Here is a 25471-nt window from a genome sequence, read left to right as displayed (position 1 = left end):
CCGGATCCCCGGTCCCCTCAGGCCGGGACATCCTTGCATCTCCATCCCCTCAGGCCCAGACACCTCTGGATCACTCGTCCCCTCGGCCTAGAGCCCCCGCGACCTCCCGGGACTCCGCGTCCCCTCAGGCCGGGACTCTTGCCTATCCCCCGTCCCCTCAGCTGGGACACCCCCAGATCTCCCGTTCCCCTCAGGCCGGGACTCCCTCGGATCCCCCGTCTCCTCCGGCCAGGGCAGGACACTGCCGGATCTCCATCCCCTCGGCCCGGGATAGCCCCAGATATCCTGTTCCCCTCAGGCCGGGACACCCCCGGATCTCATCCCCTCGGCCCAGGGACCCCTCTGCTTCCCGTGGGGTGCCCGGTCCTCCCGGTGCTCAGGTGTCAAGGACCAGACCCAGGCCCGCTTCACCCAGAGCCTCAGGCAATCCTAATTATTTTCTACTGCCCCGTGCCCTCCCAGGCTGCACCTGAGCAGTTAGGAATTCTCTCCCTGATACACAGTGTCTTTAATTAAAATAACAGTTATAGATAGTTATTTCATGCTTGCTATAGACACAGTGCAGCTCCCTAACTCTTGTATAATGCTGTATCAATCATAGCATTTGCATCCTTCGGTTTATTCTCTACTTGACTAAATATTAGCTTTTTTGACCTACACTGAAACTGGCAAGGTGAAGGCTCGATGTAGTTTTACTTCTTCCCTTTTAAATCACCTGAAACAGACCCTGAGGAGTAATTGCTTTGATGGCTGTTATTTTGGTAAATGACAACTTGTCACACATCCACTTTAGACACTGTTTGGGAACAACTTACAGAAGTCACACAAGGAAGAAGAATAAATTAGTAATGTGTATTTATTTGCATTTGGTTACAATACACAGACAAGGAGGACACTGAAATTATTACTGAGATATTTTTGCAGCTGCAGATTACATGAGTGACAGGGCACAGAGCAGAGGAAAGGAGAGGTTGTTTGCATAAATACAGACACTGGAGTACAGGGATTTCACAGTATGTTACAACTTTACACTTCAAATTACTACACCAGCTTGAGTAACATTGGTTATACATCAGCAGTGGTCCCAGGATTCAGGTACAGTCAGACCAAGGATAAGAATATGGTAAACAAATTGAAAAACAACAAACAACAAAAAAATCCAAATCATGGCTTATGGGAATGACAGGCACATTCCCCTCATGGGAAAGGTACAGCTTGTTACCAGAGCTAGGTTCAGTAAGGCATACCTATGAGCCAAACTCTACCCCCCAAACCCTAAATCACTTCTGGAAACAAAATCAAATAAGAATAGAAAAAATAAGTGTGAGACAGTATTAAATACAGCAGGTAACAGAAGGAATAGCACAAGTTTTGGTTTTATTAGAGTAAGTTTCTATCCTTATAAAACAGTCACTTTGCACAGTCTGACCAGGCAGCTCAACATCTCTGTCCCAATAATCATCTTTACACATCACAGTCCCACTGTGGCTGTCTCCTGGACAGGTTTCTGTCCTGGTGCATTCCAAGGCAACACCAGCTCCTCACATGGTCATGTGCTCTGGCAGGACATAGGATATGTCATCCCAGGGGTGACGGTACAGACCCTGCTTCAACCTCTTCTGGTCCAGGTAGTGTCCTGAAAGGGGAGTGGCTTATGTTACAAAATCCCTGTCCCTCCTCTTAGTCTTGGTCTCAAGTTGGATTTCTGGAGTGCATTGAATCCCTCCTGGGTTTCAGGTTTGTTCCTGGGGCAGGACAGCCCCAGGAGGAGGGAAGGGGCCAGGGAGGATGTGGCAAACTCACCAATGAATCCCATACTCCTGCCCAGTACAAAGATGCCATTGAGAGCTCCTATATCAATATATTCATCTGCTTCTTCCCTGCAAAACAAAGGAAAATGAATTTTACTCTCCTGGTAATCATCTATTTAAGAAATCAATCTCAAGATAGGCCAGAAGCTACATATTCCCCTGACAGCTTTCTGCCCCCAAAAGCCAGGCCAGGCTATGTTTCCTTCCCAGTGTCATGGGATTCTGCCCCTCAGGAGCTGGCAGTGCAGCTTTATAGGATCATGATCCAAGAACAGCCCCTCTGACTCACCGTGTGAAAGAGCCACAATTCCTGAGCACGTCAACAAAGGCCACTCCAATAAAACCATCTACATTCAGGATAAGGTTTGGTTTCTGTAGGAAATAAAACACATCCCAAGAGAGATGTCAATGGTGCAAATTGTGTTTATCTAGCACCTTCCACTGGTGATTTGAGGGCTGCCTGCAGCTGGGGACACACCAGCCCAGAAGCTGCTCAGCAGCCTGAGCAAGAGCTACACTTAATGGGAATGCTGGAAAAGCAGCCCCAAACAAGGGGTCCCTTGGGTCAACCCCCAGAGTTGCCTGTCATGGGCCAGCACATGTGCCAACAGCCTCAGATTTACCCCCAGCAGTGCCAGTGTGGACAGTGGCCACACAGATGGTTTGGCTCGTTCAGCATTTTCCTGGTAGCCAAATGCCTTCAGCCTTTCCAAGCTGCAGCTGTACTTAGCCTCAACTCTACCCCAGACACAATCCCCAGCAGCAATTTATGAAGCAGTGCACTGGAAATACAGCTAAGCCCCAGTCACTTTCCCTCCCCAGAAGCAGAGCCCAGAGCAGTTGAGTGCTGGCGCCTTTCACCTTGGAAGTTGTGATTTTTTCTACTTCAAGCGCGTAGTCCAGCAGCGGAGTGGCTGGGAAGTGCTGCTTCACGTAGTCCTTGAGAATCTGAACTCTCATGTCAGGGTTGTTTATCTGCAAGTTCAGAGCATGTCACAGTCAATAATATTGCCTCTTACTGATACTCTTTGAGATTTGGGAGAATTTAGTCAATAGCTGCCTCTGAAACTTGCCTTGAAAGTGTTCTTTCCCTTGTTTTTGCTCACCCCCACCCATTCCTAAAAATCCCTCCAGTTTGTCCTAATGCAGTTTCTTACTGATTTCACTCGGTGTCCAATGCCCATGATCAGCTTCCCTTCTTTCTTCATCTTATTCACAAATTCCATGGGGATAATCCCACTGTCAAAAGCTTTGCTGAACATTTTGGCTGCAGCATCAAGTGCTCCCCCAAACCGGTCACCCTGGGTGCAGGACAAAGGCAATTACATCAAAGGACTCCACAATTAAGATACAAACCCAAGATTATCTTCCCCATCCACCCTCCTGGTTTCTGGCATTCATGTCAGAGTTGGGCTGCTTATCTCTCATACAAATGCTAATTTGGAGCCAGTGCATCTCTGCTAGAGACAAGTGGTGGAAAATGCAATCCAGTGTCTGTTTTAGTAACTCTGATAAGAGTTCAGGCAACCAAAGAGTCAACACTGACAGCAATTTGGCTGCTACAAAATATTTTTAGACTCAAATGAGTCTGGCTAATCTGGCTTACTGGAAAAATGGACCAGAGTTGAAACAGGGAGCACCAAACTATCAGAGCTGAAATTCAAAGTGTTAGTGGACAGACACCACCAGTCTGTGACTGCAGCCAAAGAATCAGTAGTAATAAAACCTAGAAGAGTAATAAGTAACAAAGCTAAACCTCCGGACTATCAAGTACTCACAATAGTAAGAAGGCCTGAAGTGAGGCTTGAAACCAGATCTTTGCCAGCCCTTGCACAGACAATGGTGTTGTGGGCTCCAGACACGGCTGGCCCGTGGTCTGCTGTCACCATCAGGCACATCTCAATGAACTGGCAGGCATACCTGGGCAACCTGGGCACAGACACCACATCAGTCAGGGACAGAACACAAATGTAACTGTTTGTAAAGCCCCCAGTCTTCCCACAGCTGAGGTGACAAGTAGTCAGAGTGTGAATCACGACTAGAATACAGAAATTTCCTCAATGCACCACAAGACTCATGGAAAACTTTCTCACACTGTATGCAACCCAAAATGCTGACATGGTATCATGGAGGGAACAGAGATGGCATTCCAGTGAATCCTGGAGTTACCTTTTTTCTTAAAAATCTATTAATAAGGATCTGCAAATTTCCACAAGAGCTGCCTCACCTCCTCTGAAACCAGAGCAGGCCTAGAACCCCTCCAATTCCCATCTCCTCTTTGAAGACCTCTGTGATGGGCATCCCAGCATAGATCAGCTCCTGTCCCCGCTCGTCACAGATGCTGGTCATGAAGGAAGCAGGTTTGCGAATCAGTCCCAGCTCCTGGAATGGCAGTGTAAAGACAGGATGTTAAACAACCCACACCAGCAGGGAGGGGCAGCACAGGGCAGAGCAGGCAAACAGCAATGCCTTAGGCTTGCTCTCAGAGCAGCTTCCACAGCCCAGAACCACCACAGCAGCAGCTCAAGTAACACTACAAAGCACAAGGTATAACCCCAGAATCACAGCCAATGCCCCGTGTGATTCCAAGAAACCCAAAAGTTGGTAAATCAGCACAGCTCACCCTTGCCCAGGAGTAATCCATTGGCACAGTTGGAGGAGGCACTTCCTCAGCTGGTTCAATCACTCTTTTGGCCACAAGATCCTGGTACACAGACCTAGGGAGAAAATCCATTCTGTAACTTTGGTCCTTCTAGAGGATCCAAGCAAGGTGATCTAACCTAGACTTTAAAACCTCACAACCAGTCAAACTGCTTTCCTTAAGCAGAAATATATTCCCTATCAGGCCAGAATCAGTGTCCTGACAGCTTTTGTCCACTGCTGAAGGTGCCCTGAGAGTGTGACTTACTGAATGACTTCTCCCAACTCATCGAAACTCCGGGGAACAAACACTCCAGCTTCCTTTAAGGCTTGGTTCTTTGCTACAGCAGTTTCAGAGGCCTGGTTGGCACAAGCTCCTGCATGGCCAAACTGCACCTACAAGCAGGAAAAGGGAGAGCACTAAGGAATACAGACTGTTACCTGCAGAGAGTGCAATAGAATAGAGCCCTGACTGGGAACACCAGTGGCTGTACATCTGTCTCCTCTGGGCTACCAAAAACTCCTGGTTGCAGTCAGAGCCAGCAGGGCAATCACAGGGATGTTCTGATCTTGAATCCCTCCAGGCTCATTCATTCATGTTCTGCCTCCCTAAACTGTCCCATTTCAGAGGTGCTCAACATAGATCTTTGCCATCCCCACCCCAGAAACAGCAGCTATTGGAATTCGTTGTTTTCCCTGGAATCTTTGGGCTCCCTTCACAAGTAAGCAGAATCCCCTGCAAATTTCCTGTGACAGAACTATAGAAGCAGAAGCTATCATTTATATTTATGAACTTTTGCACATTTTAGTTACTACTGCCAGTTCTGGAAGGTTTAGGTACAATGAATGAAGTTGTGTTTTTCTTCCTGTTGTGGATATATCCTTATTTAGGCAGTTTCCCCCATTTTTGCACATACCTCTGAGGAGAACATGGTGGCACAGGTACCAATGCACCAGCACACCACTGGCTTGGTGATCCGGCCTTCTTTAATGCCCCTGCAGATCTTGTACTCTTCTGTGCCTCCAATCTGCAGGGAGAGACAGATGGTTCTCAGCTCCATGTTTGATAAAACCAGCACCATGACACACAGAAACATTGCTGGGAGTTTTTTCTCCTTTTTCACAGAATAATGGCTGAAGTATCAGAACAAAACCTCCTGATTTTTCTTTTCTTTTTTTAAAATAGGGAAGACTATGCTTGCTTGTGGAATAGATTTTGTCTTTTTTTTTTAACAAAAGCAGCAAGAAATAAAATTTGGAATATTCAAGAAAAGTAGAAGTAGCTGCTATTTAGCATTCTTCCACCAGGTCAGATGCTCCCAAAGCCACACACAGGTGTTCACTCAGACAGTGAAGTGGTGTCACTCACCTCCCCCAGTACTACAATCATCTTCACTCCTGGAGTATCCTGATAACGCAGGACATGATCCATAAAAGTTGAACCAGGATATCTGTGTGCAGATACAGGAGAAGTGGTAGAAATTTATTTCCTATACTTTTCTGAACGAAAAATTAACACCCAACCTGCTCTTCCTTCTCCAAATTACCAACAATTCTTGAAAACCAGTGCCTGCTGAAGATACCAACTCGTACCTGTCTCCTCCAATGGCCACCCCCTCGTAGACCCCGTCAGTGGTGCGGGAGATGATGTTGTTGAGCTCGTTGGACATCCCTCCAGAGCGGGACACGTAGGCCACGCTGCCAGGGCGGTACAGCTTCGATGCCAGGATGTTATCCAGCATGCCTCCTGTGTTGCCTATTTTAAAGCAACCTGGCTTGATGCCACCAACCTACGAGAGAATAAGGGAAAGGTGTAAAGCCCTTTAAAAATCATGAAACTGAGGAACATGTAAGGCAGCCTTGCCAGCATTTGTATAGAGAAGGGAGGATGGCAAAGACTTTAAGATGAGAGACCAGTATGCACCTCCTGTGTCTAAAGCAAGTGGATTGCAGCATACACTTCATCAATTGGAGAAAGCAGATCTGAAGGTTAAGAAAGACAGAAGAAGGCTTACAGCTCTATCAGTACTTACAGTTGCAGGCCCAATGATGGTGACTCCCTTTTTATCAGCTGTCTTGATCAGTTTCCGTGTCAGGGCCTCCGGAATGCCCTCGGCAATAATGGCAATGGTGCGGATCTGCAGCAAGAGAAGCAAAACCATTGGTACCCCACAGAGCAGCCCCTTGTCAGGCCCCTGGGAGGTCACTCTGTGCACTCTCATGCAGGAAGGCCCAATGCATGAATCTGCAGGCTGCCATGATCTTCACAACAGGCTCAAGGTTCTGGTCAGGGAATTTTCTACCCCCTGCACATCAGAGCAGCACTGTATTATAGTCAGCCTGAAGTAGTTCCTGCTAACCAAGAAGTACTAAGTTCCTCTTAAACAAATTGCAAACCCAGCATTAGGATTTGCCAGGGACCCCCAGCATCCTCCTTACATTCTGTAAGCAGACAACTCCCAATTCTAACCCTAAGTCAGAAGACCAAGACAACTTGCTAATGCCATCATGGTTTAAGAAATACCAGTACCCTGCTGACAGGGTCTTCCTTCTTCATTTGGGCTTCTTCTGGATCCTGCACTCACCTGGGGATAATTCATGGTTTCAACAGTGCTGTCATAGGCAGAGCGCAGGGATGCAAAGTTGATGAGAACATCCACCTCTGGGTGCTTCCTCATGGCATCTGACATGTTCTTGTAGACTGGGATCAGGATTTCTTTGTGGCCCCAGTAGAACTTCTGCCTGTGGTCACCACTGTGGAAGAGAAGATGGAAAAGCCCTGACTTTAAGGCTGCTGGAAAGGCCAAGGAACACAGTGCATGCAGACAGAGGAGTTTACAAACCCCATTCTCAGCCCCTGGGACTGACTGAGACACTCACGAGCACGTGAGCATGTCTGGGGAGGGGCCATATGACAGCAGAAGGTTCTTCAGAGAATTAGGACAGAGCAGCATATGGAAGGAGACGGGCTAATGGGGACAGAGGCATCCAGCAAGATGAATAAGCTCTCCCACAGTGAAGTTACCAGAGCCTTAACTCTACTCCAAGCTGGAAGACAGAATGAGGCACAGAAAGAGTAATGAATGAGAGGCATGCAAAGCTGTGTCACTGGGCTGGTGCTAACACTGGACTGGGGGACAGGAAACCAGGATCTGTGATGAACAGCCAGGAGGGCACTGGAAGGGCCAGTCAGCTTCCCAATCCCTCTGCAGTGGGACTCTGCCCATCCACAGGCATGGGAGGGGAAGCACCTGGCAAGGTTTCATTGTTGGTGTTTCATACACAGTAGATGTTCTGACTGGAACTGCAGTGAAGTCTGACTGGGCAATCATTTAAGTGTGTGAATACTGGCTGTGCTCCCAATGTTCGTGACAGAACATTCCAGGTCTTGCCAGCCTGGCTCCCTCTAAAAGGTCAAGCAGAATCCAGTAATTACAGGCAGCCTTAAACTTCAATCCCTATTGCTTTTTCTTCCTTAATCAAGTGCAGCACTGCCAGAGGCTGCCACTCATCTACAGACATTGGTGTGCCTGCACTCAGTACCCAAGGTTTGCACTTGCTGAGAAGTTATTACAGAGCTGCAATTACCATCAGAGCTGCGGAATAACAGTACAAGGTCTTAATTGTCAAGAGGAGAAATTCTCTGCAGGACAGAGGTTGATTAGACATAAGCTCTCCAGGATGTCTGTAAATACCACAGGAATGAACCAAGGCTCCTGCCTGGCTCTGGGCTCCCACCTCACTGCACTGGAAGCAACAGCTGCTGTTTCCCTTCTCCCTGCTTGCCCTGTCCCACAGGGAGACCCCCACACCGAGGAGGTACAACAAAACAGCTCATGCACACCCAATAGACCCTCTCATCCCTGTTGGGATGAGTAAAAGGGGGTAAACACCACAAGGGGACTTTCTATCCCACTGAAGGATCCACAGGCTTCCTGTCTGCTAAGTAATCACTGCTGCTATTGGAAGGAATATGAATGAGATTTTTTTTAAATTTTGTTTGGCTACATACCTGCTTTGGTTTGTCAGCAGAGCTGCTATGATTCTGGATAATATTGGGAGGGGTAATTCCTGCTGCTGCAGGCACAAATCAAGGTGTCTCAGACAAGCACACAGCCAACAGCAGGCAAGTGGAAGAAGCCTTACATACCTGCCTGCCTTTGCTGAGCCAGGAAGCTGGAAAGCAAGCCCAGGTAGTCACACCTGCCTTACTCACTGAGTAAAGAACAGAATTTGGGCATCTTTTAAAAAGCACATGAAGTGGAACTTCAGTTCTGTGGTGAATATTAGGCTGTTAAAACAGCTCAGCCTGAAATCAATGGTTGAAGAAAGCAGCCTACAAAGCCAACCCAGGGGTGGAAGGGAGCAGAGGAGGTGTTCCAGCAGGGATGGAGAGGGCAGAACTCCATAAAGAACCACAGAGAGAGGAGGAAGGTCACAGAAGAGCTGGAGGGAAATGGAAAAGCCATGCAGTCACAGGCTACTCACGTGAAGGGATAAACCATGGCAGCCACGGAGGGCTCATCCCGGGAGCAGATATAATCAAAGTCCAGCATCCCCTGCACTGCCCGGGTCTGCATCCCCCACACGATGGCCTTGGTGTGGCGGCTGAACAGCGCTGTGGCTTTACCTGCTCAGAGAGAGGGGAAACCAAACCCTCTTCAAACTGCACACACTGCAACTCTGCCAAATGCCTGCTGAAAGGCTCCTGCACGAGGGTATTCCCCCCACTTCAAACTGAACCCAGCTGAACTGCAGTTTGCAGGATGGAGTAGCCACACTGTTCAAATTAGGGAGGAAACTGTAGATGAAGCAGCAACCCCTTCCCTGGATTCTGAACACAACAGCCAGGTTTTGGGGTTCACTAAATGGGCAAGTGAATCACAGGAGGCAGATAGTATAGGAGAAGAGAAAAGTAAAAACTGCCTCTGCCTCTCTTCTCACAGGTCTTTCATATTTCTCCCAGTTTTCTTATGCACAACTGAAGAGAATCTTGAATTTCATGTATTTGTTTGCATGTAGCCCACAGTCTGGGTGAACTTTGGGAGGCTGGTCAGGGCACTATAGAAGAATGACAGGAAATTAAAAATAAAATTTAAAAAAGGCAGGAAATGGGGGGGACAAAGAAAATAAAGGGGCTCAACATACTCGAGTTTTCTTTCTTTTTCTAAGGATCAGAATCCATCACAAACTTGATGGCTCCCAAAACTTGGCTTCAGGGGACAGAGTCACAGGAAAAGCAACAGTTCAGCCAGTGAGGATGGACTGTTGGTCTAAAGTCTATTTACACCACTTGTCACAGCACAACATTGAGTCCCTCCTTCTGACTCCAGGCAGAATTAATTTTAAAACTTGTGAAAACTCAGAGCTGATCCACCTGCTGATGCCAGCTGGGGCTACTGCTGAGTTCTTTGAGTTCTTTCTGGAGCTGGATCAAAGGTAAACAGCATTAGGGATTAAACAGGACACTGCTCCTCTGGCTTCAACAATTAAAAAAAAAAAAAAAAAAAAGGAAAAAAAAAAAAAAAAAAAAAAAAAGAAAAAAAAAAATCAGTCCTTGCTCTCCAGCCCTACAGACGGACAGTTTGGATTCACTGCAACATGACTTGTCATCAGGGAACTAAAAATTCTGTTTTATCCGTTTATCTTGCAGGTGCCTACAAGGGGGTACCATGAGTGCTCCCATGAACACCAAAATGCAGTCTCAAAGAGGTGATGGCATTTGTCTGAGAGCACACCAGCAACAATGCAGGAATTCCCCTTCTACTGTGCCTCCTCGTGATAAGGGAGGTAACTTGAAGCTCTACTTTGCCCCCAGTTCAGCAGTTTATTCTCACACAGCACAGAGCCCACTAGAGTCTTAAAAGTCCCTACAAAACAACTTCACTGAGCACAAGTTTTAACAGTTTGCTGGACTGTTAAAGCAACATTTAGTTAATCTGTGACTTTTCTGTACTTTCCAAATCTGATAACCAAGGCCCCTGCACTACATTGTTTCCCTTTGAAACAAGATACCAGTTACTGGTCACAATTAGTGACTCCTTTTGGGAAGCAAACAGAACAGTTTGCCTCAGGCTGGTCTCTGTTATGGCTGTGCGGGGGGAAGGGAAGAAAAAAAAAAGTTTGAGACCTGTCCCTCTCTCCCCCAGAAATAGGAAGCATTTGAGCAGAGGCATATGTGATCTGCACTTGAAAAACCAGATGAGAAGTTCACATGGTGACAGCTAAATATGCTGGGCAGGAGGAAAGGACCAGACAACACAGCAAACTTTTGGAGAGAAAAAACAGCAACAAAACAAAGAACCAAAAAAAGTCAGCTGCCAGCAAGGCCAGGCACATTCAGCTGGTCACACAGGTCCTACCTGAACCAGGTCTCGAGGCTGGGACTGAATCTGTTAAAGAGAGATTCACTCATGCAATGGAATGACAGAGCTGACTGCTGCCAGCCCACTGGCCAGGCACACAGGCAGGTGCAATCCTTCTCTCCTCAGCATAGGGCTTTTGGCTTTGCTCTTGTTAAAAAACAAGCAGACTGGAGCCCTCTAATTCCTCTTGCTGTGCTGTTCCTGAACATCCCAAATCAGGGCAACTCTGACTCTGCTGCGTATGAGCTCATGGCACAAGTGAGCTGCTAAACCACTTAACTACACCCAAGACAAAGATAGGCAGGTACCACAAAACTGCTTCCCTTTATATCCACACAAAAAAAGCATTGCCTCATGCTCATCCTGCCTTTGGGAACAGCAGAGCATTGCCAGCAGCACTCCCAGGACTTACCGAGAGGTGCTGTTGGTTTTGCCTTCTTAGCTGGAGCAATACCATCTGGTTTGGACTCAGAGAAGGAGGCAGTTCTGCTTGGTGCTGGAGTCTGAAAGATTCAGAAGCCAAGTCAGTGAGGGACAGTGCTGCAGGTATGGCCTGGAGCAGAGAGGGAGGTGGCCTCACTTTGGCTACACTGGACTACTACAAAGAAAACCAAAGAAAATGAGTTTTCAGGTAGGACCATTTCAGTCAAGTGACTGAAAACTGAATGACCCAGGAGGTTCAAAAGCCACATTGTCAGCTTTGAGAGGCCACATTTTCTGCACAAGTGAGATGGGCACTGGGGTGGCCTTTCCTGATAAACTGCACCAGTAGAATCATATGTTTTCCTAAAGCTTCCTACAAATAGTGGTCACATTGCATATTGCAGCTGGTTGCAAGCTGCAGGCTGAAACCCAAGCAGCCTGTAAGCAGGCAGGCATCTGGGTGAGTGACAGTCAGATGGATTTGAACAAATACAGAGAATCCCAGCCCATCTATTGGACCCTAAGTGCAGATGTATCATTGGCCAGGGAAATTAGTGCCTTAAGACAGCAATCAACCACATGTGTATCCCCAGGAAATTCAAACCCTCTGTTTAGGAAGGGTTCAGATCACTAAAGAGGTTTATGCCAATCTCAAGAGGGTGGTGTCTGTCTCAGACCCAACATTACAACACACTAGTGGCCCAAATGCATTTCCAGCTGTTGGGGCAGGGGGAGCTGCCCTCAGGAGCTCCTCAGCTGTCCCTTGCTCGGGGGAGGGGGCTCACCGAGGGGCTGCCGCTGGCGTTGAGCAGGAAGTTGGCGGTGTGGGCTGCGGCGGGCGGCTGGTTGGGGATGGGCCGGTGGCCCAGGGCCATGCCCACGATCGCCGTCATGTGCGTCTCCGTGCCGAACACGTGGATGGGGATCCCCGTGGTCTTCCCTGGGGGAGTACACAAGAGCAGTCAGCCCCCCTCAGGGGAAAGCTCTACCAAAGTGAGGTGTTAAACCTTGAGAAAGCTCGGCAGAAAGCAGGTGGAAGAAACAAGATGCAAGAACACAACTCGGTCCTTACCGACTTCTCCCATGACACGCAACCCTTCCTGGTAGTTTGGGCCTCCCCTTCGTACAAAGATCCTCACCTCATGCTCCTTCAGAGGGCCCTGGTAATCCTTAATTGCTCTCACAATGCCCTGAAAGACACACACAGGACAGGTGATGCAGGTAGCCAGAGATTTACTCTGTCCCATCATCTCAAACTCCTGGAAGAGACAGACTGTGGGCCTCAGCCAAACATGGAATTGGGGGCTGACCACTGTGTTTGCTGGTGTTTGAGACTGGTCACTTACTTTAAAGGTGGCTGCTACATTGGTGAAATTTGCAATGCTGCCTCCAATAATCAGGATCTTCCCTGAGGGAAGAAACACAGGTAAGTAAAACCATTTCAAGAGCTGAGTAAGCCAAGATCAGGAAGCCATAAAGGACAAAGTGAAACAAAGCTGCAGAGTAACCAGCTGTGTTTAGTAGAAAAAAAAGCCCCTAAAGCAGTTGAGTTTAGTAGAACCTGGAAGATAAGAGCTTTGTACCAAGCAAGAATGCCTGATAAGGATCTCTCAGGCCCCATAGAAAACGACAAGTCCTCTCTTTGAAGCAAGAGCTGACAGAAATTCAGGAATCAGAAATTCTGATTCTTTCAGAAGGCAGCAGTATATTGAAAGCTCTGCCAGGGAAGGCTAAGCATAGTAACAGCCCAGATTTGTCCAGGTTCTTCTGCCAGACACAGCTTCACAGCTTTGGAATTGCACACCTCCCTTACCTTCTGGGTGCTTCTCTCGGGTCATGAGGGACAGGATGGTTTTAGCATAGTCATAGGTCTGCTGCTCACTCGGGGCTCCTGAGTACTCCCCATAGTTTGCCAGTTCATTCACACCCCCCAGGTCACAAATGGTGTCACTAACAATAAAAAAAAAAACAAAAAAAAACAAAAAAAAAAACAAAAAAAACAAAAAAAAAAAACAAAAAAAAACAAAAAAAAACAAAAAAAAACAAAAAAAAAAAACAGTTAAGAGATTTGAGTTGCTATAAAGTTCCTAAAGTTCCAAATCCCTGGGGAAGTGGGACTCTTAACAGAGACAGCACTGTCTGCTGAAAAAGCTGCTCTACTCTTGTGAGCCACAATTAATCTTGTCATGCTCCCCAGGTACAAACTCAGGGACCACTACAACAATCATATTACCCTCAACAGCCCACAGCCAGCTTGTTTCTTTGTAAATATGAAAGGAACTGTATCTCTGCAAGAAACTGTATCTAACCCTAACCCTTCCAAAATTAAACAACGTTCCACAGTCCTGTGAAAAAAAATCTTACAGCATGTTCGTTCCGAAGAGATCCTAAACAGTCACAGTACAGGAAAAATGGTTTTAGCAGAGTCTGCTTCCCAGAGGCTTCAGCAATTATGTTCCCCTAGCACTTGAAATCCTTGCTTTAATTACCTGTACACCACTGAAGCACCACCACCAGCCACCATGGTCCAGATCCTGCCTTTGGGGTTCAGGATGGTAAGCTTCAGGCTGGCCCCACTCTTGGCATCCAGGTCAGCAATGTAGGCTTCCTGCAGAGAGAGCAGCACCACCTCAGCCTCCTCCTGCACCTGCCTTTTCCATGCCAAGGGTTCATAGTGCTGGGTGCATTTGGACACACAGAGCAAGCACACCTCACCACCTACAGCTAAGCGAGAGCAGAGCCACAGACACAGGTTTGTCAGGAACAGAGACCCAGCTCCATCCCTCCATCACACAGTCACAAAATCTGAACAGACCTGTAAAATCTGTTCTGGCTTTGTCTGAGACTGAGACCTGAGGAAATCTAAAAATCATCTCACCCATGGTGACCACTCTGGCTGTGCTGGAGCCAGGAACATAATCACTGAGAGCTCTAATTTGGCTCAACGTGGTGCTCCTGGCAGCCCAGTGTGCCAGGCTGCTGAGCAGCACTTCATCAGAGCTCATTAACATTCCCAGCAAAGACTCTGCCATAACAACCTTCCCAGGGACTCAGAGGGATGATTCAGAGACAAAACCTGAACTAATCCTTTTAAGAGCAAATTGAGTTGAGTGTTGGCATCCAGCAAGCTACATGGAAAGGAACAGCTAAATGGATTTCCTGGCCACAGTACAAAAATCTTCCAACTGAAGCATAATTATAATCACTAAAATGAAAAAGTCAGGACAGAAATCTTTTTGGAGAGAGAAGAACAGACTCCTGAAATAAGTCAAAGAATAATTAAGGAGAGAGCTCTACTTCCAACAGCGTCTGAAGCTGCTGGGACCTGTGTCTGGAGCTGTGCTTGTGCATCCAGCAGTACAGACCCAGGGAATTTGGGGAGGAAACAGGCACTACTAGCTTCACAACAAAGTGCTGCCTGCAGCCCTCAACTTGTCCTAACTTTTTGGAAAAACAGGTGCATTAACATCTTCTTACTTCAAAGTTTCAGAAATGGTGATTATTTTCTCTGGATTCACACCTGGATGCAGCATTTGCACACAGCTGCTGCTCTGCTCTCAGAACTGTCACTGAACACTGAGGGAACATCAGCTCCCATAGGGCTCTCAGTAACCACTGCCTCAAGAGAAAAACAGTGATGCTGAGGGGAACAATGTGGGCAGGAACCACAAAAGGAAGCTCTGCACAGGCACAGAGTTCTGGCACAGAGCTGAGGAAAGTTAAATATCAGCCTCTATTAAAACAAATAAATTCTGAATTAAAAGAACTGACCAAACAGAGCTGGGAAGCAACTGCAGTCAGAGTGTGGATCTGAGCAGCCCTAGGACTACAGCTACCTGTGCACAGGGTATCATGGACAGCACTGCCAAGGCTTGAGACACAGCAGCAAAACCACTGGAAACAGCAATGCCATGGGCATACAGGCAATGATGAATTCAGGACACAAAGAAGGAACTCCAGCTGTCACTTGCCTCAGGGTAAGCCTCCCTGCCAAAAGGAGGGGGGAACTCCACATCCCCCCACTTCACTTTGCAGATGTAGTCAGCTGTGGCGTCAATCTTCGCAGCCAAATCAAGGATGTAAACACCATCCTTAGTCACCACTGCAGTGAAAAACATCACAGTTAGCTCTGGGTTGTACAGAGACACATCACAGACTTACTCCAACATCTGCTACCACACAGACATCATTGCAAAAGCTGGCTGACTGCTGTTTCCCCTGGCACTGGGCAGTATTGACCAGCCCCAGCAAGTTCCCTGAGGAATTAACCAGTAACTGTGGCCATGGTCCAGGCTCTGTCTCAGGGGCTGTTTTTGCTCTAACACTGCAATTTTTACATTCTTCAATTCTGCCTTAACATCCCCTTCAAGGAAATTTTTCATTTCCTCATTTTTAATTCACTGAATGAACAACTCAAAGACATATCACTGCCACTTTGTACTTCTGCACATGGCACCTGGTGCTGTTATGAATTACAGAACCAAAGGAAGGATCAAGAACACATTTCAGTATTTCAGAACAGAAAGTTCTGCTTCCAGAAATATCCAAAATATCCATTACCTAATGGATTGATCTCAAGGTACGTAAAATACAGATCTTCATAAAGGTTGAACAGGCCACAGATGAAGCTGGCCAAGATACTGTAAAAAAAAAAAAAAAAAGTAACACAAGTTAACAAAAGCAGCCAAATCTAAGTACAGTCTGCTCTGTTCATTGGTATTAGTGGCAATCTGTAAATCTACTTGGCATCAATTTCTTTCTTTCTTATTCATCTTCTCTGGGTGATGGATGACTCAAGGGAAGGAAGACCTTGATGACTCATCTTAATTACCCTCCACCAAACTCTGCTGAGGACACACTTGCTCACAACTGTCAGAGCTGTGCAGTCTGATTTATCTCCCCCCACAAGACAGAAGCACATAGCTGCCTCCCTGCTGATACCCATCTTTGTCAGATCTGAGCTTTGTTAGCAGTGATGGGGAGGAGGCTGCAGTGGACTGGTGGAGTGACAGGCTCCTTCATCCTTCAGTACTGCACAATGTCAGCAAGGATTATGCTATGTTTGGAAAAATCATGACTCATATCAGGCTAACTAGCTATGGGCATCTAATTGAGGGAGATGCAGAAGCCTTGAGATCTACAGATAAGCCTGCAGAAGGAAGAACAGGAGAATAACTTTGGAGATCAGGCCAGAGAAAGGGAGAGGGAAGCTCTCAGTCACAGCCACTTCTTATCCTCATTTCACTAAACAAAAGGAACTTCTATGCTGGCACAAAGGATCAGAATTCAGTACATGTCTCCAGTCTCAGGTTGAACTTAAGCAGGCTGACAAGTGCTGCTGTCAAGTAAAGGCTCAGCACTAGGAATCCTTATTTTTGGGTTTTACAGGCAGCTGAGATAAGGTCAGAGAGCTTGGATTCAGGATGCATGGCATATTCTGGAGAGAAGCAAGAAAGGCAGGGGAGTGACTTTCAGGGTGAAGAAAATAGAGAGATGTGGCACTGAGAGAAAAGAGAGCAGCAGCTGCATGGCTGGTCCTACCCAGAACTGCAACCCTACTTACTCCTTCTTGTTAGCTGGAGCATGCTGCAGGAGATGCTTCTTCACATCAGATTCACTGATCTTCTCATCCACTGCCACGAGCAGCTTCTGAGCTTTGGCATCCACATCTCCCACATCCACACCCCCTTCGTGGTGGAAGAGCACATAGTCTCCCTCACGGGCAGCATAGATGCACACATAGAACTCTTCCTCCTGCACCACAGAGCAAAGACAAGCATTTATCAGTGACACCCAGAGAAGACCCTGGAGAGGCTTTTGTGCCAGTGCTGGGACTGGGGCAGCTGAGCCCAATGTTGAGCTTCCCAAGGAGCAGCAGTGCTAGAGTGGCCCTGACACTGTCCAGGGCTGTGCAGCACTGTCAGCTCACCAGCACACCCCCAAACTTCTGCCTTCTCCACTGTACCAATCCAGCTAAGCATGCAAGTCCAGAGAGATTTAAAAGCCTGCTTTGATGGTGTACTAACCTGTTTGTGAGGGACGAAGGGCTCAATCAGAAAGTTCTTCAGGATTCCCTTAGCATTAGCAATCTGGGGAAGAAAACAAGATAAACACCCATAACCAATTGTCCAGCACATTTGTGGCAGAATAAGGAAAGCTTTGAGAATTAATCAGCACTGCTCTAAAATTGCTCCCTCTCCACTGTGCCTCCTGGGGAACCACTTCTCCCTCTCCAGCACAGCATTCAGCACTGTCACCCCAGGATATCTGGTTACAAGAGTCGGTCACCTTTCCCACTCCTAGCAGGACTGAGGGGTATCAGAATTACACCAGGTCAGCTCCTCTCCTCTCAGAGACAGCACTGTCACTGGGCCCTGCTCAGCACACTGAGACACAAGGGCTTGAGCTGCTCTTGGAGTAGTGGAAAATGCAGAAGTGAGGAACTCTTGAGCTTGTGGCAGGAGCAGAGTAGTGTTCACCCTGAAATGGTATCAGGGAGCAGAGAAAAGCAAGAGAATCCTTCAGCCTCTTCTTATGGGTGCAAGAACTGTTCTGTGTAGGCACTTTCCTGTTATCCAAGCCCATGTTTCCAGGCTCAAGAGACACTGGGGGATACTCCCTGCTCCTGAGGACACCAGTGGTCCCCAGTCTGTGGCTCAGTCCTTGCTTTAGATATGGTTGGTGGGTAGTGCTAAAAGAGTAATTTCCACACCCATTGTTTTCCCAATGGGCAGCACTCACAATGCTGCTCCTGCTGCTTCCCAATTCTTGCTGCACCAGCTCAGAGCCACAGCCAGCAGCAAATCAATCCCAGCAGAGCCAAAGGCATAAATTCCTTGAGGCAGCACAACTCCATCAGCTCCCAACACACAGCAGCAGGGATGGCAGGCACTTCATTATCATTAGCACTGCACTGTCACTCCCAGGAAAATAAATATTACACAGCAGCACTGAGTTAAAATAAGAGCCTGAAGTAACACTCAATCATCAGCCAAAACACAGGGGCTGGCTGCAGAGGAGCAGTGATTCTACAGCTCCTGTAGTGTCCTGGGAACAAAAGCAAAGCACTCACCGTGGTTTCCTGGCCCAGGCGCTGCTTGAGCCAAGCCTTCACCTGATCCAGAGTCAGGTTAATCCCAACCAGCCCCAGCTTCCCACGTCTCTTAATGAGCTGATCTGGCTTCACCACCAAACGCTACAAAGGTTGGACAAGAGATTTAAAGGAATAAGCATTAGAAAGTGACTCTGGTAGAGTGGTTCTCTGCAGATAGGGAAGTGAAAACTTAAATCAGTTTTGCACAGCACAGGTCCTTGCAAAATTCCTTTAATCTTGGCAAATCCAGCTCTGGTACAACATGCCTGCAAGTTTGGGCTTTTTTACACTGTACTTTGAGAAAAGCCACCTCGTTTCTACTCAGCTGTGAGCAGACATCAGAGGCTGAGGTGGCAGCTTGTTCTAACTTTTTTTGATGAAAAAAAAACCAATAAAAGCCATGACACATACAGACAGTTGCTCACAAAAATACATTAAAAAAAAGCACTACACTTTGTGTATGAGACTGGCTAGGGCCAGGTCATGCACATTTCAGCCAACTGACTGTGGCTCTTTATAAGATACCCATGGGTAGCTGCACCTGGGTTACACACACCTCTAGCTTGCAAATATCTTTTAAAATACCAAACTAGAACTGGGTGTCATTCTTCTGTACCACTGATACATCCTGGAATTTCAGTTACTTAAGAGCCAGAACACACTGTGCTGCAGTACAGGACACTGAGCATGGACCCTGAAGCCCTTTCCAGCCTTACAGAACCTGCCTTAAAGGCCCAAGAGTGTCCTTGCTCCCTTCTGCCTTCTTGCAAGGCTTTTAGAAGCACTGCTGGTCTCTTCCTGCAGCTCATTCAGGCACTTGAGCATGGAACATCTAATTAGTGCAGGGCTTCTATCAGTCAGTCAAGTCAAGGACTATGAGACATTCATGTTCTCCAGCCAATGACTTAATATAATTAACCACTGGAAAGCAGCCAGCTTGGACAGCTAATAAAAAGAGCTCTGGCTATGTTTTCTCTACAGAAAGTGTGAGGATATGAGATACAGAGATAAATGATTTTGCACTGGAAAATTTAAAAAAGAAAGTTTTCCCTGACATTTTGCTTAGATTCAAGAAAACTAAGCAGTGTCCCAACATGACATTAAGCCCAGACACAGAGAGAGCACTCCCTGATTTCAGAGAGCAAGGCCTTGAGAACAGGGACTGACATCTCTGCCTGAATCAACCTCCTTTATCCTCTTTGCAGTTATGAGCAACTGGTTCACAGCTATCTCTGCTCCTGTGTTTCACAGTTCTAAAGGAATAATCAGCCCCCCATGAGGCAATACTGAGCCTTGAAGCAAGGCTAGCTCCTTCATCAGGGCTGGGAGTGACTGTGGCACAGCAGCAGCAGCAACTGGTCCTTCAGGAGGACCTGGAGCAGTGCTGAAGTGCCCCAGGAAGGCAGATCCTGCCCTTACCTCGCTCAGGAGCCACGGGTGGTCCTGGGTGAGCCGTGCCCAGTCCGTGGCCGGGGTGACCCGCGCATACTTGAAGCGGTTCTGGATGGCAGAGGAGGTGCAGATGTACTTGTACAAGAACTCCTTCCCAGTCTGCTCAGAGATGGCTTTGGCTGACATGGCTGCCTAGTCTGGATGGGGAAAAAAAACCAAAAAAGTCCATCAGGAACAGAGCCCTGCTCTGGCCAAGAACTCCACATCACTCAGCTCAACACAAACCCAAAGCAAACCAAAGTCTCCTCGTTACATAAAATCATAAAACTCCTGATGAGCAAGAACTACTCATGATGCTTAAAACCTCCACGCTGCTCCCCTGCCATGCACACTGTTTTCATCCAGCCTTGGCTGCAGGGAAAGGCAGAACCCCTGCAGCTTGTCCCAGCCTCCACCAAGCCTCTCCCAAAGCCACAGCTTGGAGGATCCCTCACATCCAGGGCAGTGCTCAGCTCTCTCCAATGTCACAGCACCCCAGGACTGCTCCTGGTGTAACCTACCTACCCCTTCTTCTGCTGCATTTCCAGGGAGGGATCCCCTCCCTCCCACCCACTTCTCTATGGCATCCCATATTCCCAGTCAAGCCTGACTCTGGGCACATCAGCAATCCCCACCCCTTTTCTAAGGGGAAAAGAAAACACTGCCAGGATTACCAAAACTAGAATAGGCTTACATTATTGTTTTTTATTGTTTCAAAACCAGGTTTCTTGGAAAGTGCTTTACATCTCACAGAATAAGATGCTCAAGACAACAAAGACTAAAGTTAGACAATTTTTGTTTTGGGTTGGCTTTTTTTTAAGAAAACTTCCTAATTCAGTCCCTTCCCTACAAATGGTTGTCTTCTTTTTTCAAGTATATTCCAAAGTGATGTAGGCAAATGACTTCTGACCTCAAGAGTGTAACTATTCTTTTTGATATGCAGCAAAAAAGTCATAGGTGCCAAAAGTACATTTATTTTTAACTGCCATAAATGCTTATTTAAAAGAATATTTCATCCCAGTGACCCTGTCTGCATGTGTCACACATCAGAACTGAGTGATCAGCCAGCAGGTTTGGTGTGTCTGGAGGGTCAGACTGCTGACAGGGAGGCTCAAACAGCAGCTCCTCTTGCATTTTGAGTGACTGGGGTCATGTCACTGTTCTCCAAGCACAGCCAGTGTGGCAGGAAGCAAAAGCACCCTTGGGATGTATTCTGGAAGAGTTGCAAAGCAGAGGTGCAAAACCAACACAAAAAAAAGGAGTTCAGATTCCATCTAAGCACTGGGACAGCCAAGTACTGGAATGGCTCAGTAAGATACCTGTGCTCACAACACACATACCCCACTTCAGACCCACAGAGGGAAGCAGCTAACAAATTCCAGTTATTTCTTGTGCTGCCCTCTGGATGATAACCATTAGTAATCAGCTGGGCTATTCACCCTATAAGCAAACACAGACTAGGCAGCAATTAACTAGCCATAATTAGAAATAAAGTACTTTTCTCCCTATAGCAGAAGGATGGAGGCAGGTCCATCCCAGCTCCCACTCCATAATAAGAGGCAGGTTGCATTCCCTGAGCTTCCAAAACCAAAACAGGTCAGACTAAGTGCTGTTACAGAAAGCTGAAAACTACACTTAAGGACCAGCAGTCAAAAAATGCTACTGCCATCTTTTCAAATGCAATTCCAGGGATAAAAATCACAAAGGCAAAGCTACAGCAAAGGCAAAAGACAAAGAACAGCAGGGCCACTTTCAAAGAGTTCTGATGTAAAACCTAAACACAGCTTCTAATTTAATCTCATTTCAAAAGAGGGCCAGGCAATGTTTCTGCAGCATCCCATCTTTCATCAGACTCAACCCCCACTCCTGTCACTAGGAACACTTGACCCTAAGTGTCTGCTGAAACAGCCCCTGTTAGTTTATAGCCCAGTGCCAAAGCCAAGGTGCCCTACAAGAGAGGAGCTCTTGTGAGCAGCCAGAGGACACCAAACCCCAAACCCACAGCCCAGAATGATTCTGCAGCCACCACACCACTGCCCAGCCCCACACACACAACTCATCTGTACTGCAGAGCCCAAAACTTTCCACTGGAAAGCAGAGCTATTTCTGAGAGCAAGCTCAGCTCCCACAATACCTGCAGCCACCATTTGTTCTGCCTGGGAGGGAGCTGTAATATTCATGCTTCAAACCCCTTCGAAATCCATCAACTCCACAATCTGCTCAGGGCCTGTCCCAGAGAAACTGTGTCACATCTCACTGCAGCAGAAGCAGATGGGTAAAAGAAAATGGCAAACATATTTCTTTAAGAAACCTAAATATTTGTCAATTCTCCAAGGTGTCACAGAGCCTCTGAACAGCACTGCAGAACTTCAGTGCACAATCACAAATTAAACCATTCAGGCTGATGCTGGTTATGCCAATGAATCCTCTGCAATTGCAGGACACTGGACCCAGGTCTTATTAAGAACAGTCCCATAAAAAAGCCTCAGTGGGAACAAGTGACATATAAGGGATTCCTTAAACCTGAGGGACACAAAGCAGAGCTGTTCCTCTCTCAGAACCATTTCTGGTCTTTTTTATGCTGCTCCATTCTGCTGCTCCCTGATTTCCCTCACAACTTCATCACCTCATCTTTGCAGTAACACTACTGGGGTAAAGAAAGAAAACTACAGAATTCTTACAATAGCAGTAGATGAAAAATAAGATCCTTGTGTCATGGCAACAGAACAGCAGGAATGAGGCTGTTCTGACCTTATCTGCCCAAGTTTCACGTTTCCTAAACATTATCAAGTCTTTAATCACACCCCTCACTCAGTTTTTCCACTGCCTTTCTCGTGGGACAGGGAGCACAAAGCAATTGCTTCAGTCTGCTGAACTGTTAAACTAAGAGATCAGCAGGAAAATAATCCATAGGGCATCAGCAATTCCTGGCTGTGTGTGCTCGTGCAGGTCCCTTGACAACCAGGGAGACCCGACCAGAGCAGGTCCATTAACTCACTGCATCTGTTCTGCTGACACCAAGCAGGGGCACAGCCTCATGTCACTACAGAGGCAGAGGGGCTGAATGTCCCCAGCTTCCCAGGAATGAGACAGGTTCAAACTCCCCAGAATAATTTTATTTTAAGTCATGCTTAGCACCTGCAGTGCTGGGGAAAGCAGTGGCTGCACCTCTGAAAATAAACACAGGAAAAATATCCCTTTCTCTGCCCAAAACACAAGCTGTAGGATAACATTCTCTTCTGCTGCTCTGATCAGCATTCATTAGCCAAGACTGATCTGCAATTTTCTCAGCACTTCAGGCCCCAGACCTTGCACCCACCACACACAAGGGCAGATTAATGTCAGCAGCACAAGTGCCACAAATTTCCATGAATGATCTGTGTTCATTTAGTGAGGCTGCAAAACAAACAGGTTCCCTGCAACACCTCTGAGACTGTTCTTTCATCATCCATACCCACCAACTTAAAACCAGCTGGATTCCAGGCTTGCTAGCAAATCCAGAACAAGTAAGAGACATGGATAACATAATATTTTCAGGAGCTCAGCAGCACTTATTCCCTCAAAACATCACCTGTCAAACATATGCAAAGAAGTTGATGCTTGGGGAAAAATTCCTGAATGTATTGACCGAGAAAATCAGTGGGATGGTGGCAAGGCAGGCAAGAGTCCTCAAGCTGGATTTTGTGTTTGCTGTGACACAAGTGATACACCTGCCCCAATATATCTGCAATCAGCTGAAGGGTGCATGCAACAGATCCAAAGGAAACACAGAGGGAGAAACAGGGAGGCATTCCTGACAAAGAACTCAGACAAAATCTCCCTGGCTCCCAGAAGACCAATGATGTGGCACTGCTCAGTGTGACACAGTCTGCTCTGCAAGGGGAGAAAAAGTATTACAGACATTGATTTAGTTTGTTTCTCTTCTAACCGAAGAAAAGATGTAACTCAGCTTCACCAATTTGTGCTCACACATGGAATTCTCTGAGATCTGGATTGGTACCATCCTCCAATCACACCTTCAGAGAGGGAGGAAAGGACTCCCTCTCCAGTGAGGACTTGACGCCCACTCTCCCAAGAATTGTGTCAACAAACCCACACCATGAAGCAGCCTCTCCCCTCCATTCCAGGTCATTTATTAACACAGTTCAAGCTAAGCCAGTATTTTCAGCCCATGGCAGCGTGAAAAGTTACATCAGCTCCCACCTGGCAAACCCGTGTGTTTCATCAGAGGATGGCGAGGGCTCAGTGCCGCAGCCAAGGCGAGGTCATGGTCCTGCAGCTGCAGTTGGGAAATGCTGTGTGGGGTGATGCAAACAGGTGCTGCATGCCCAGCTCTGGGGGAGGCTCCCTGCACACATGGAACCTCTGAGAAAAACATGACAGCCAGGGAAGAGCATGGACCATGGACCTGTGGCTAACTGAGAGCAGCAGACAGGCTCCCCATGCCTGGTGGGCACCCAGTGCCACAAGGGGGAAATTTGGCAATCCTGTCATTAAAGATCATCTTCTTCTACAGCCTTGGGGCTCCTTAATAAGCTTATTCCTTAAATCACTTGCACAGTGTACAGCAGTAAAGGGCTCCCTGGCCACCACGGCTGGGCAGGACTTCCAACTGTAGCTGTTCTTGTTTGGGAACCACTCCAGGCAGCACTGGAGCCGTGGGAAGAGCCCTGATACCTGCAGAGTCTCACATGCAGGACACCCAACAGGGTTCAGGTAACATCACTGGAGAAGAGCTGACACTCAGCTCCAAACCCAGTTAGGGACCAGAAAGAGCACAGACACCTACAAACAGGATAGTCAAGGTGCACCCCAGTTTTCAGCCTGCAGAGAACAAACTGTTTAACAGAGGGAAGGGAGAGTCGGTATAACAGGATGAGAATTTCGAAAGCAGCAAGACAAACAGGAGATGTTTGCAAGCAGCAAACAGGAGAGCTGGAACACAGCCAAGTGTCCCGGGAAGGGATCGACACACGGGCAGCGCACGCTGCTGCCCGTACGGGAACAGCGTGATCCCGACGCGGGGCTGCTCCTCCAGGATGGCCACGAAAGGATTTTCCTTATGGCAGTGCTCTGGCGAAGGCCCCCTTGGACCAGGGGTAAAAAACGTATAAAGCCGGAGCCCTTTCCCTTGGTGATCCCTGCGCTGTGAGGGCCGCACACTGTCCGTGCCCCAGAGCCGCCCCGGGCACCGGGAGCCGGGCAGGGACCGGCACCGCGGCAGGGACGCCCCGCAAGGTCAAGGCGGCCGTGCCTGTGGGAGCGAGGGGCTCCGCTCCGGACCACACCGGGCGGCTGCTCCTGCCGGCGAGCCCACAGGCCGCTCCCGGGGCTCGCCCGCCCTACCGCCAGCTACCGGGGCCGCGGCCGGCCACAACCAGCGCGGCTCCCGCCCCAAACGCGTGGGCGCCGTAGGCAGAGGCCCCGCCACGTGCCGGGCAGAGCGCGGCGCTGCAGCCGCCTCAGCACTCACCTGGGCCCCGCTCGGCCGCTCCCGCCCCGCTCCGCTGCCGCTCCGGCCCCGCTCACGCCGCCGCCGCCGCCTTTTGTTCACGGAGCGCGGCCTTCCCGGCCCATCGGGCTACGGCCGCCGCCGCCGCTCATTGGCTGCGGCGGCTGCCACGTGCGCGTTGCCTGAGCGCCCGCCGCGCACCCATTGGCCGCCGCCGGTGTGGTGCGGCCGCGTAGCCTTGTGGGAGTCGTAGTTC

The 25471-nt window shown here is 48.1% G+C and overlaps 1 protein-coding gene across 4 annotated transcripts; it reads right to left on the bottom strand.

Annotated features, from left to right (window-relative positions):
- Positions 1 to 838: 838 nt before the first annotated feature.
- On the bottom strand, positions 839 to 25360 carry ACLY (ATP citrate lyase). 4 transcript variants are annotated; one of them, XM_056511802.1, is made up of 29 exons: positions 25237 to 25353; positions 19752 to 19921; positions 18312 to 18434; positions 17266 to 17328; positions 16803 to 16993; positions 15800 to 15879; positions 15211 to 15341; positions 13729 to 13847; positions 13053 to 13189; positions 12586 to 12647; positions 12312 to 12429; positions 12025 to 12179; positions 11229 to 11319; positions 10814 to 10843; positions 8940 to 9081; positions 7037 to 7205; positions 6485 to 6589; positions 6045 to 6241; positions 5821 to 5902; positions 5369 to 5479; positions 4720 to 4847; positions 4435 to 4528; positions 4039 to 4193; positions 3590 to 3740; positions 2969 to 3112; positions 2673 to 2786; positions 2101 to 2183; positions 1804 to 1880; positions 839 to 1636 (listed from the first exon to the last, which is right to left on the bottom strand). In XM_056511802.1, exons 2-29 carry the CDS (start codon positions 19908 to 19910, stop codon positions 1542 to 1544), a joined length of 3306 nt encoding a protein of 1101 aa, XP_056367777.1. In that variant the 5' UTR covers positions 19911 to 19921; positions 25237 to 25353; the 3' UTR covers positions 839 to 1541. The 4 variants fall into 4 exon arrangements, with proteins under 4 accessions (XP_056367777.1, XP_056367774.1, XP_056367776.1 ...); XM_056511799.1 differs by lacking the exon at positions 10814 to 10843 and having other exon boundaries at positions 25237 to 25360; XM_056511801.1 differs by lacking the exon at positions 10814 to 10843 and having other exon boundaries at positions 13729 to 13843; positions 15207 to 15341; positions 25237 to 25343.
- Positions 25361 to 25471: the final 111 nt, after the last annotated feature.

The sequence above is a fragment of the Oenanthe melanoleuca genome, chromosome 27, assembly GCF_029582105.1.
Source record: "Oenanthe melanoleuca isolate GR-GAL-2019-014 chromosome 27, OMel1.0, whole genome shotgun sequence".
Taxonomy (NCBI): Eukaryota; Metazoa; Chordata; class Aves; order Passeriformes; family Muscicapidae; genus Oenanthe; species Oenanthe melanoleuca.
Note: the sequence above shows the minus strand (reverse complement) of the source record. Positions and strands in the feature narration are given on the sequence as shown.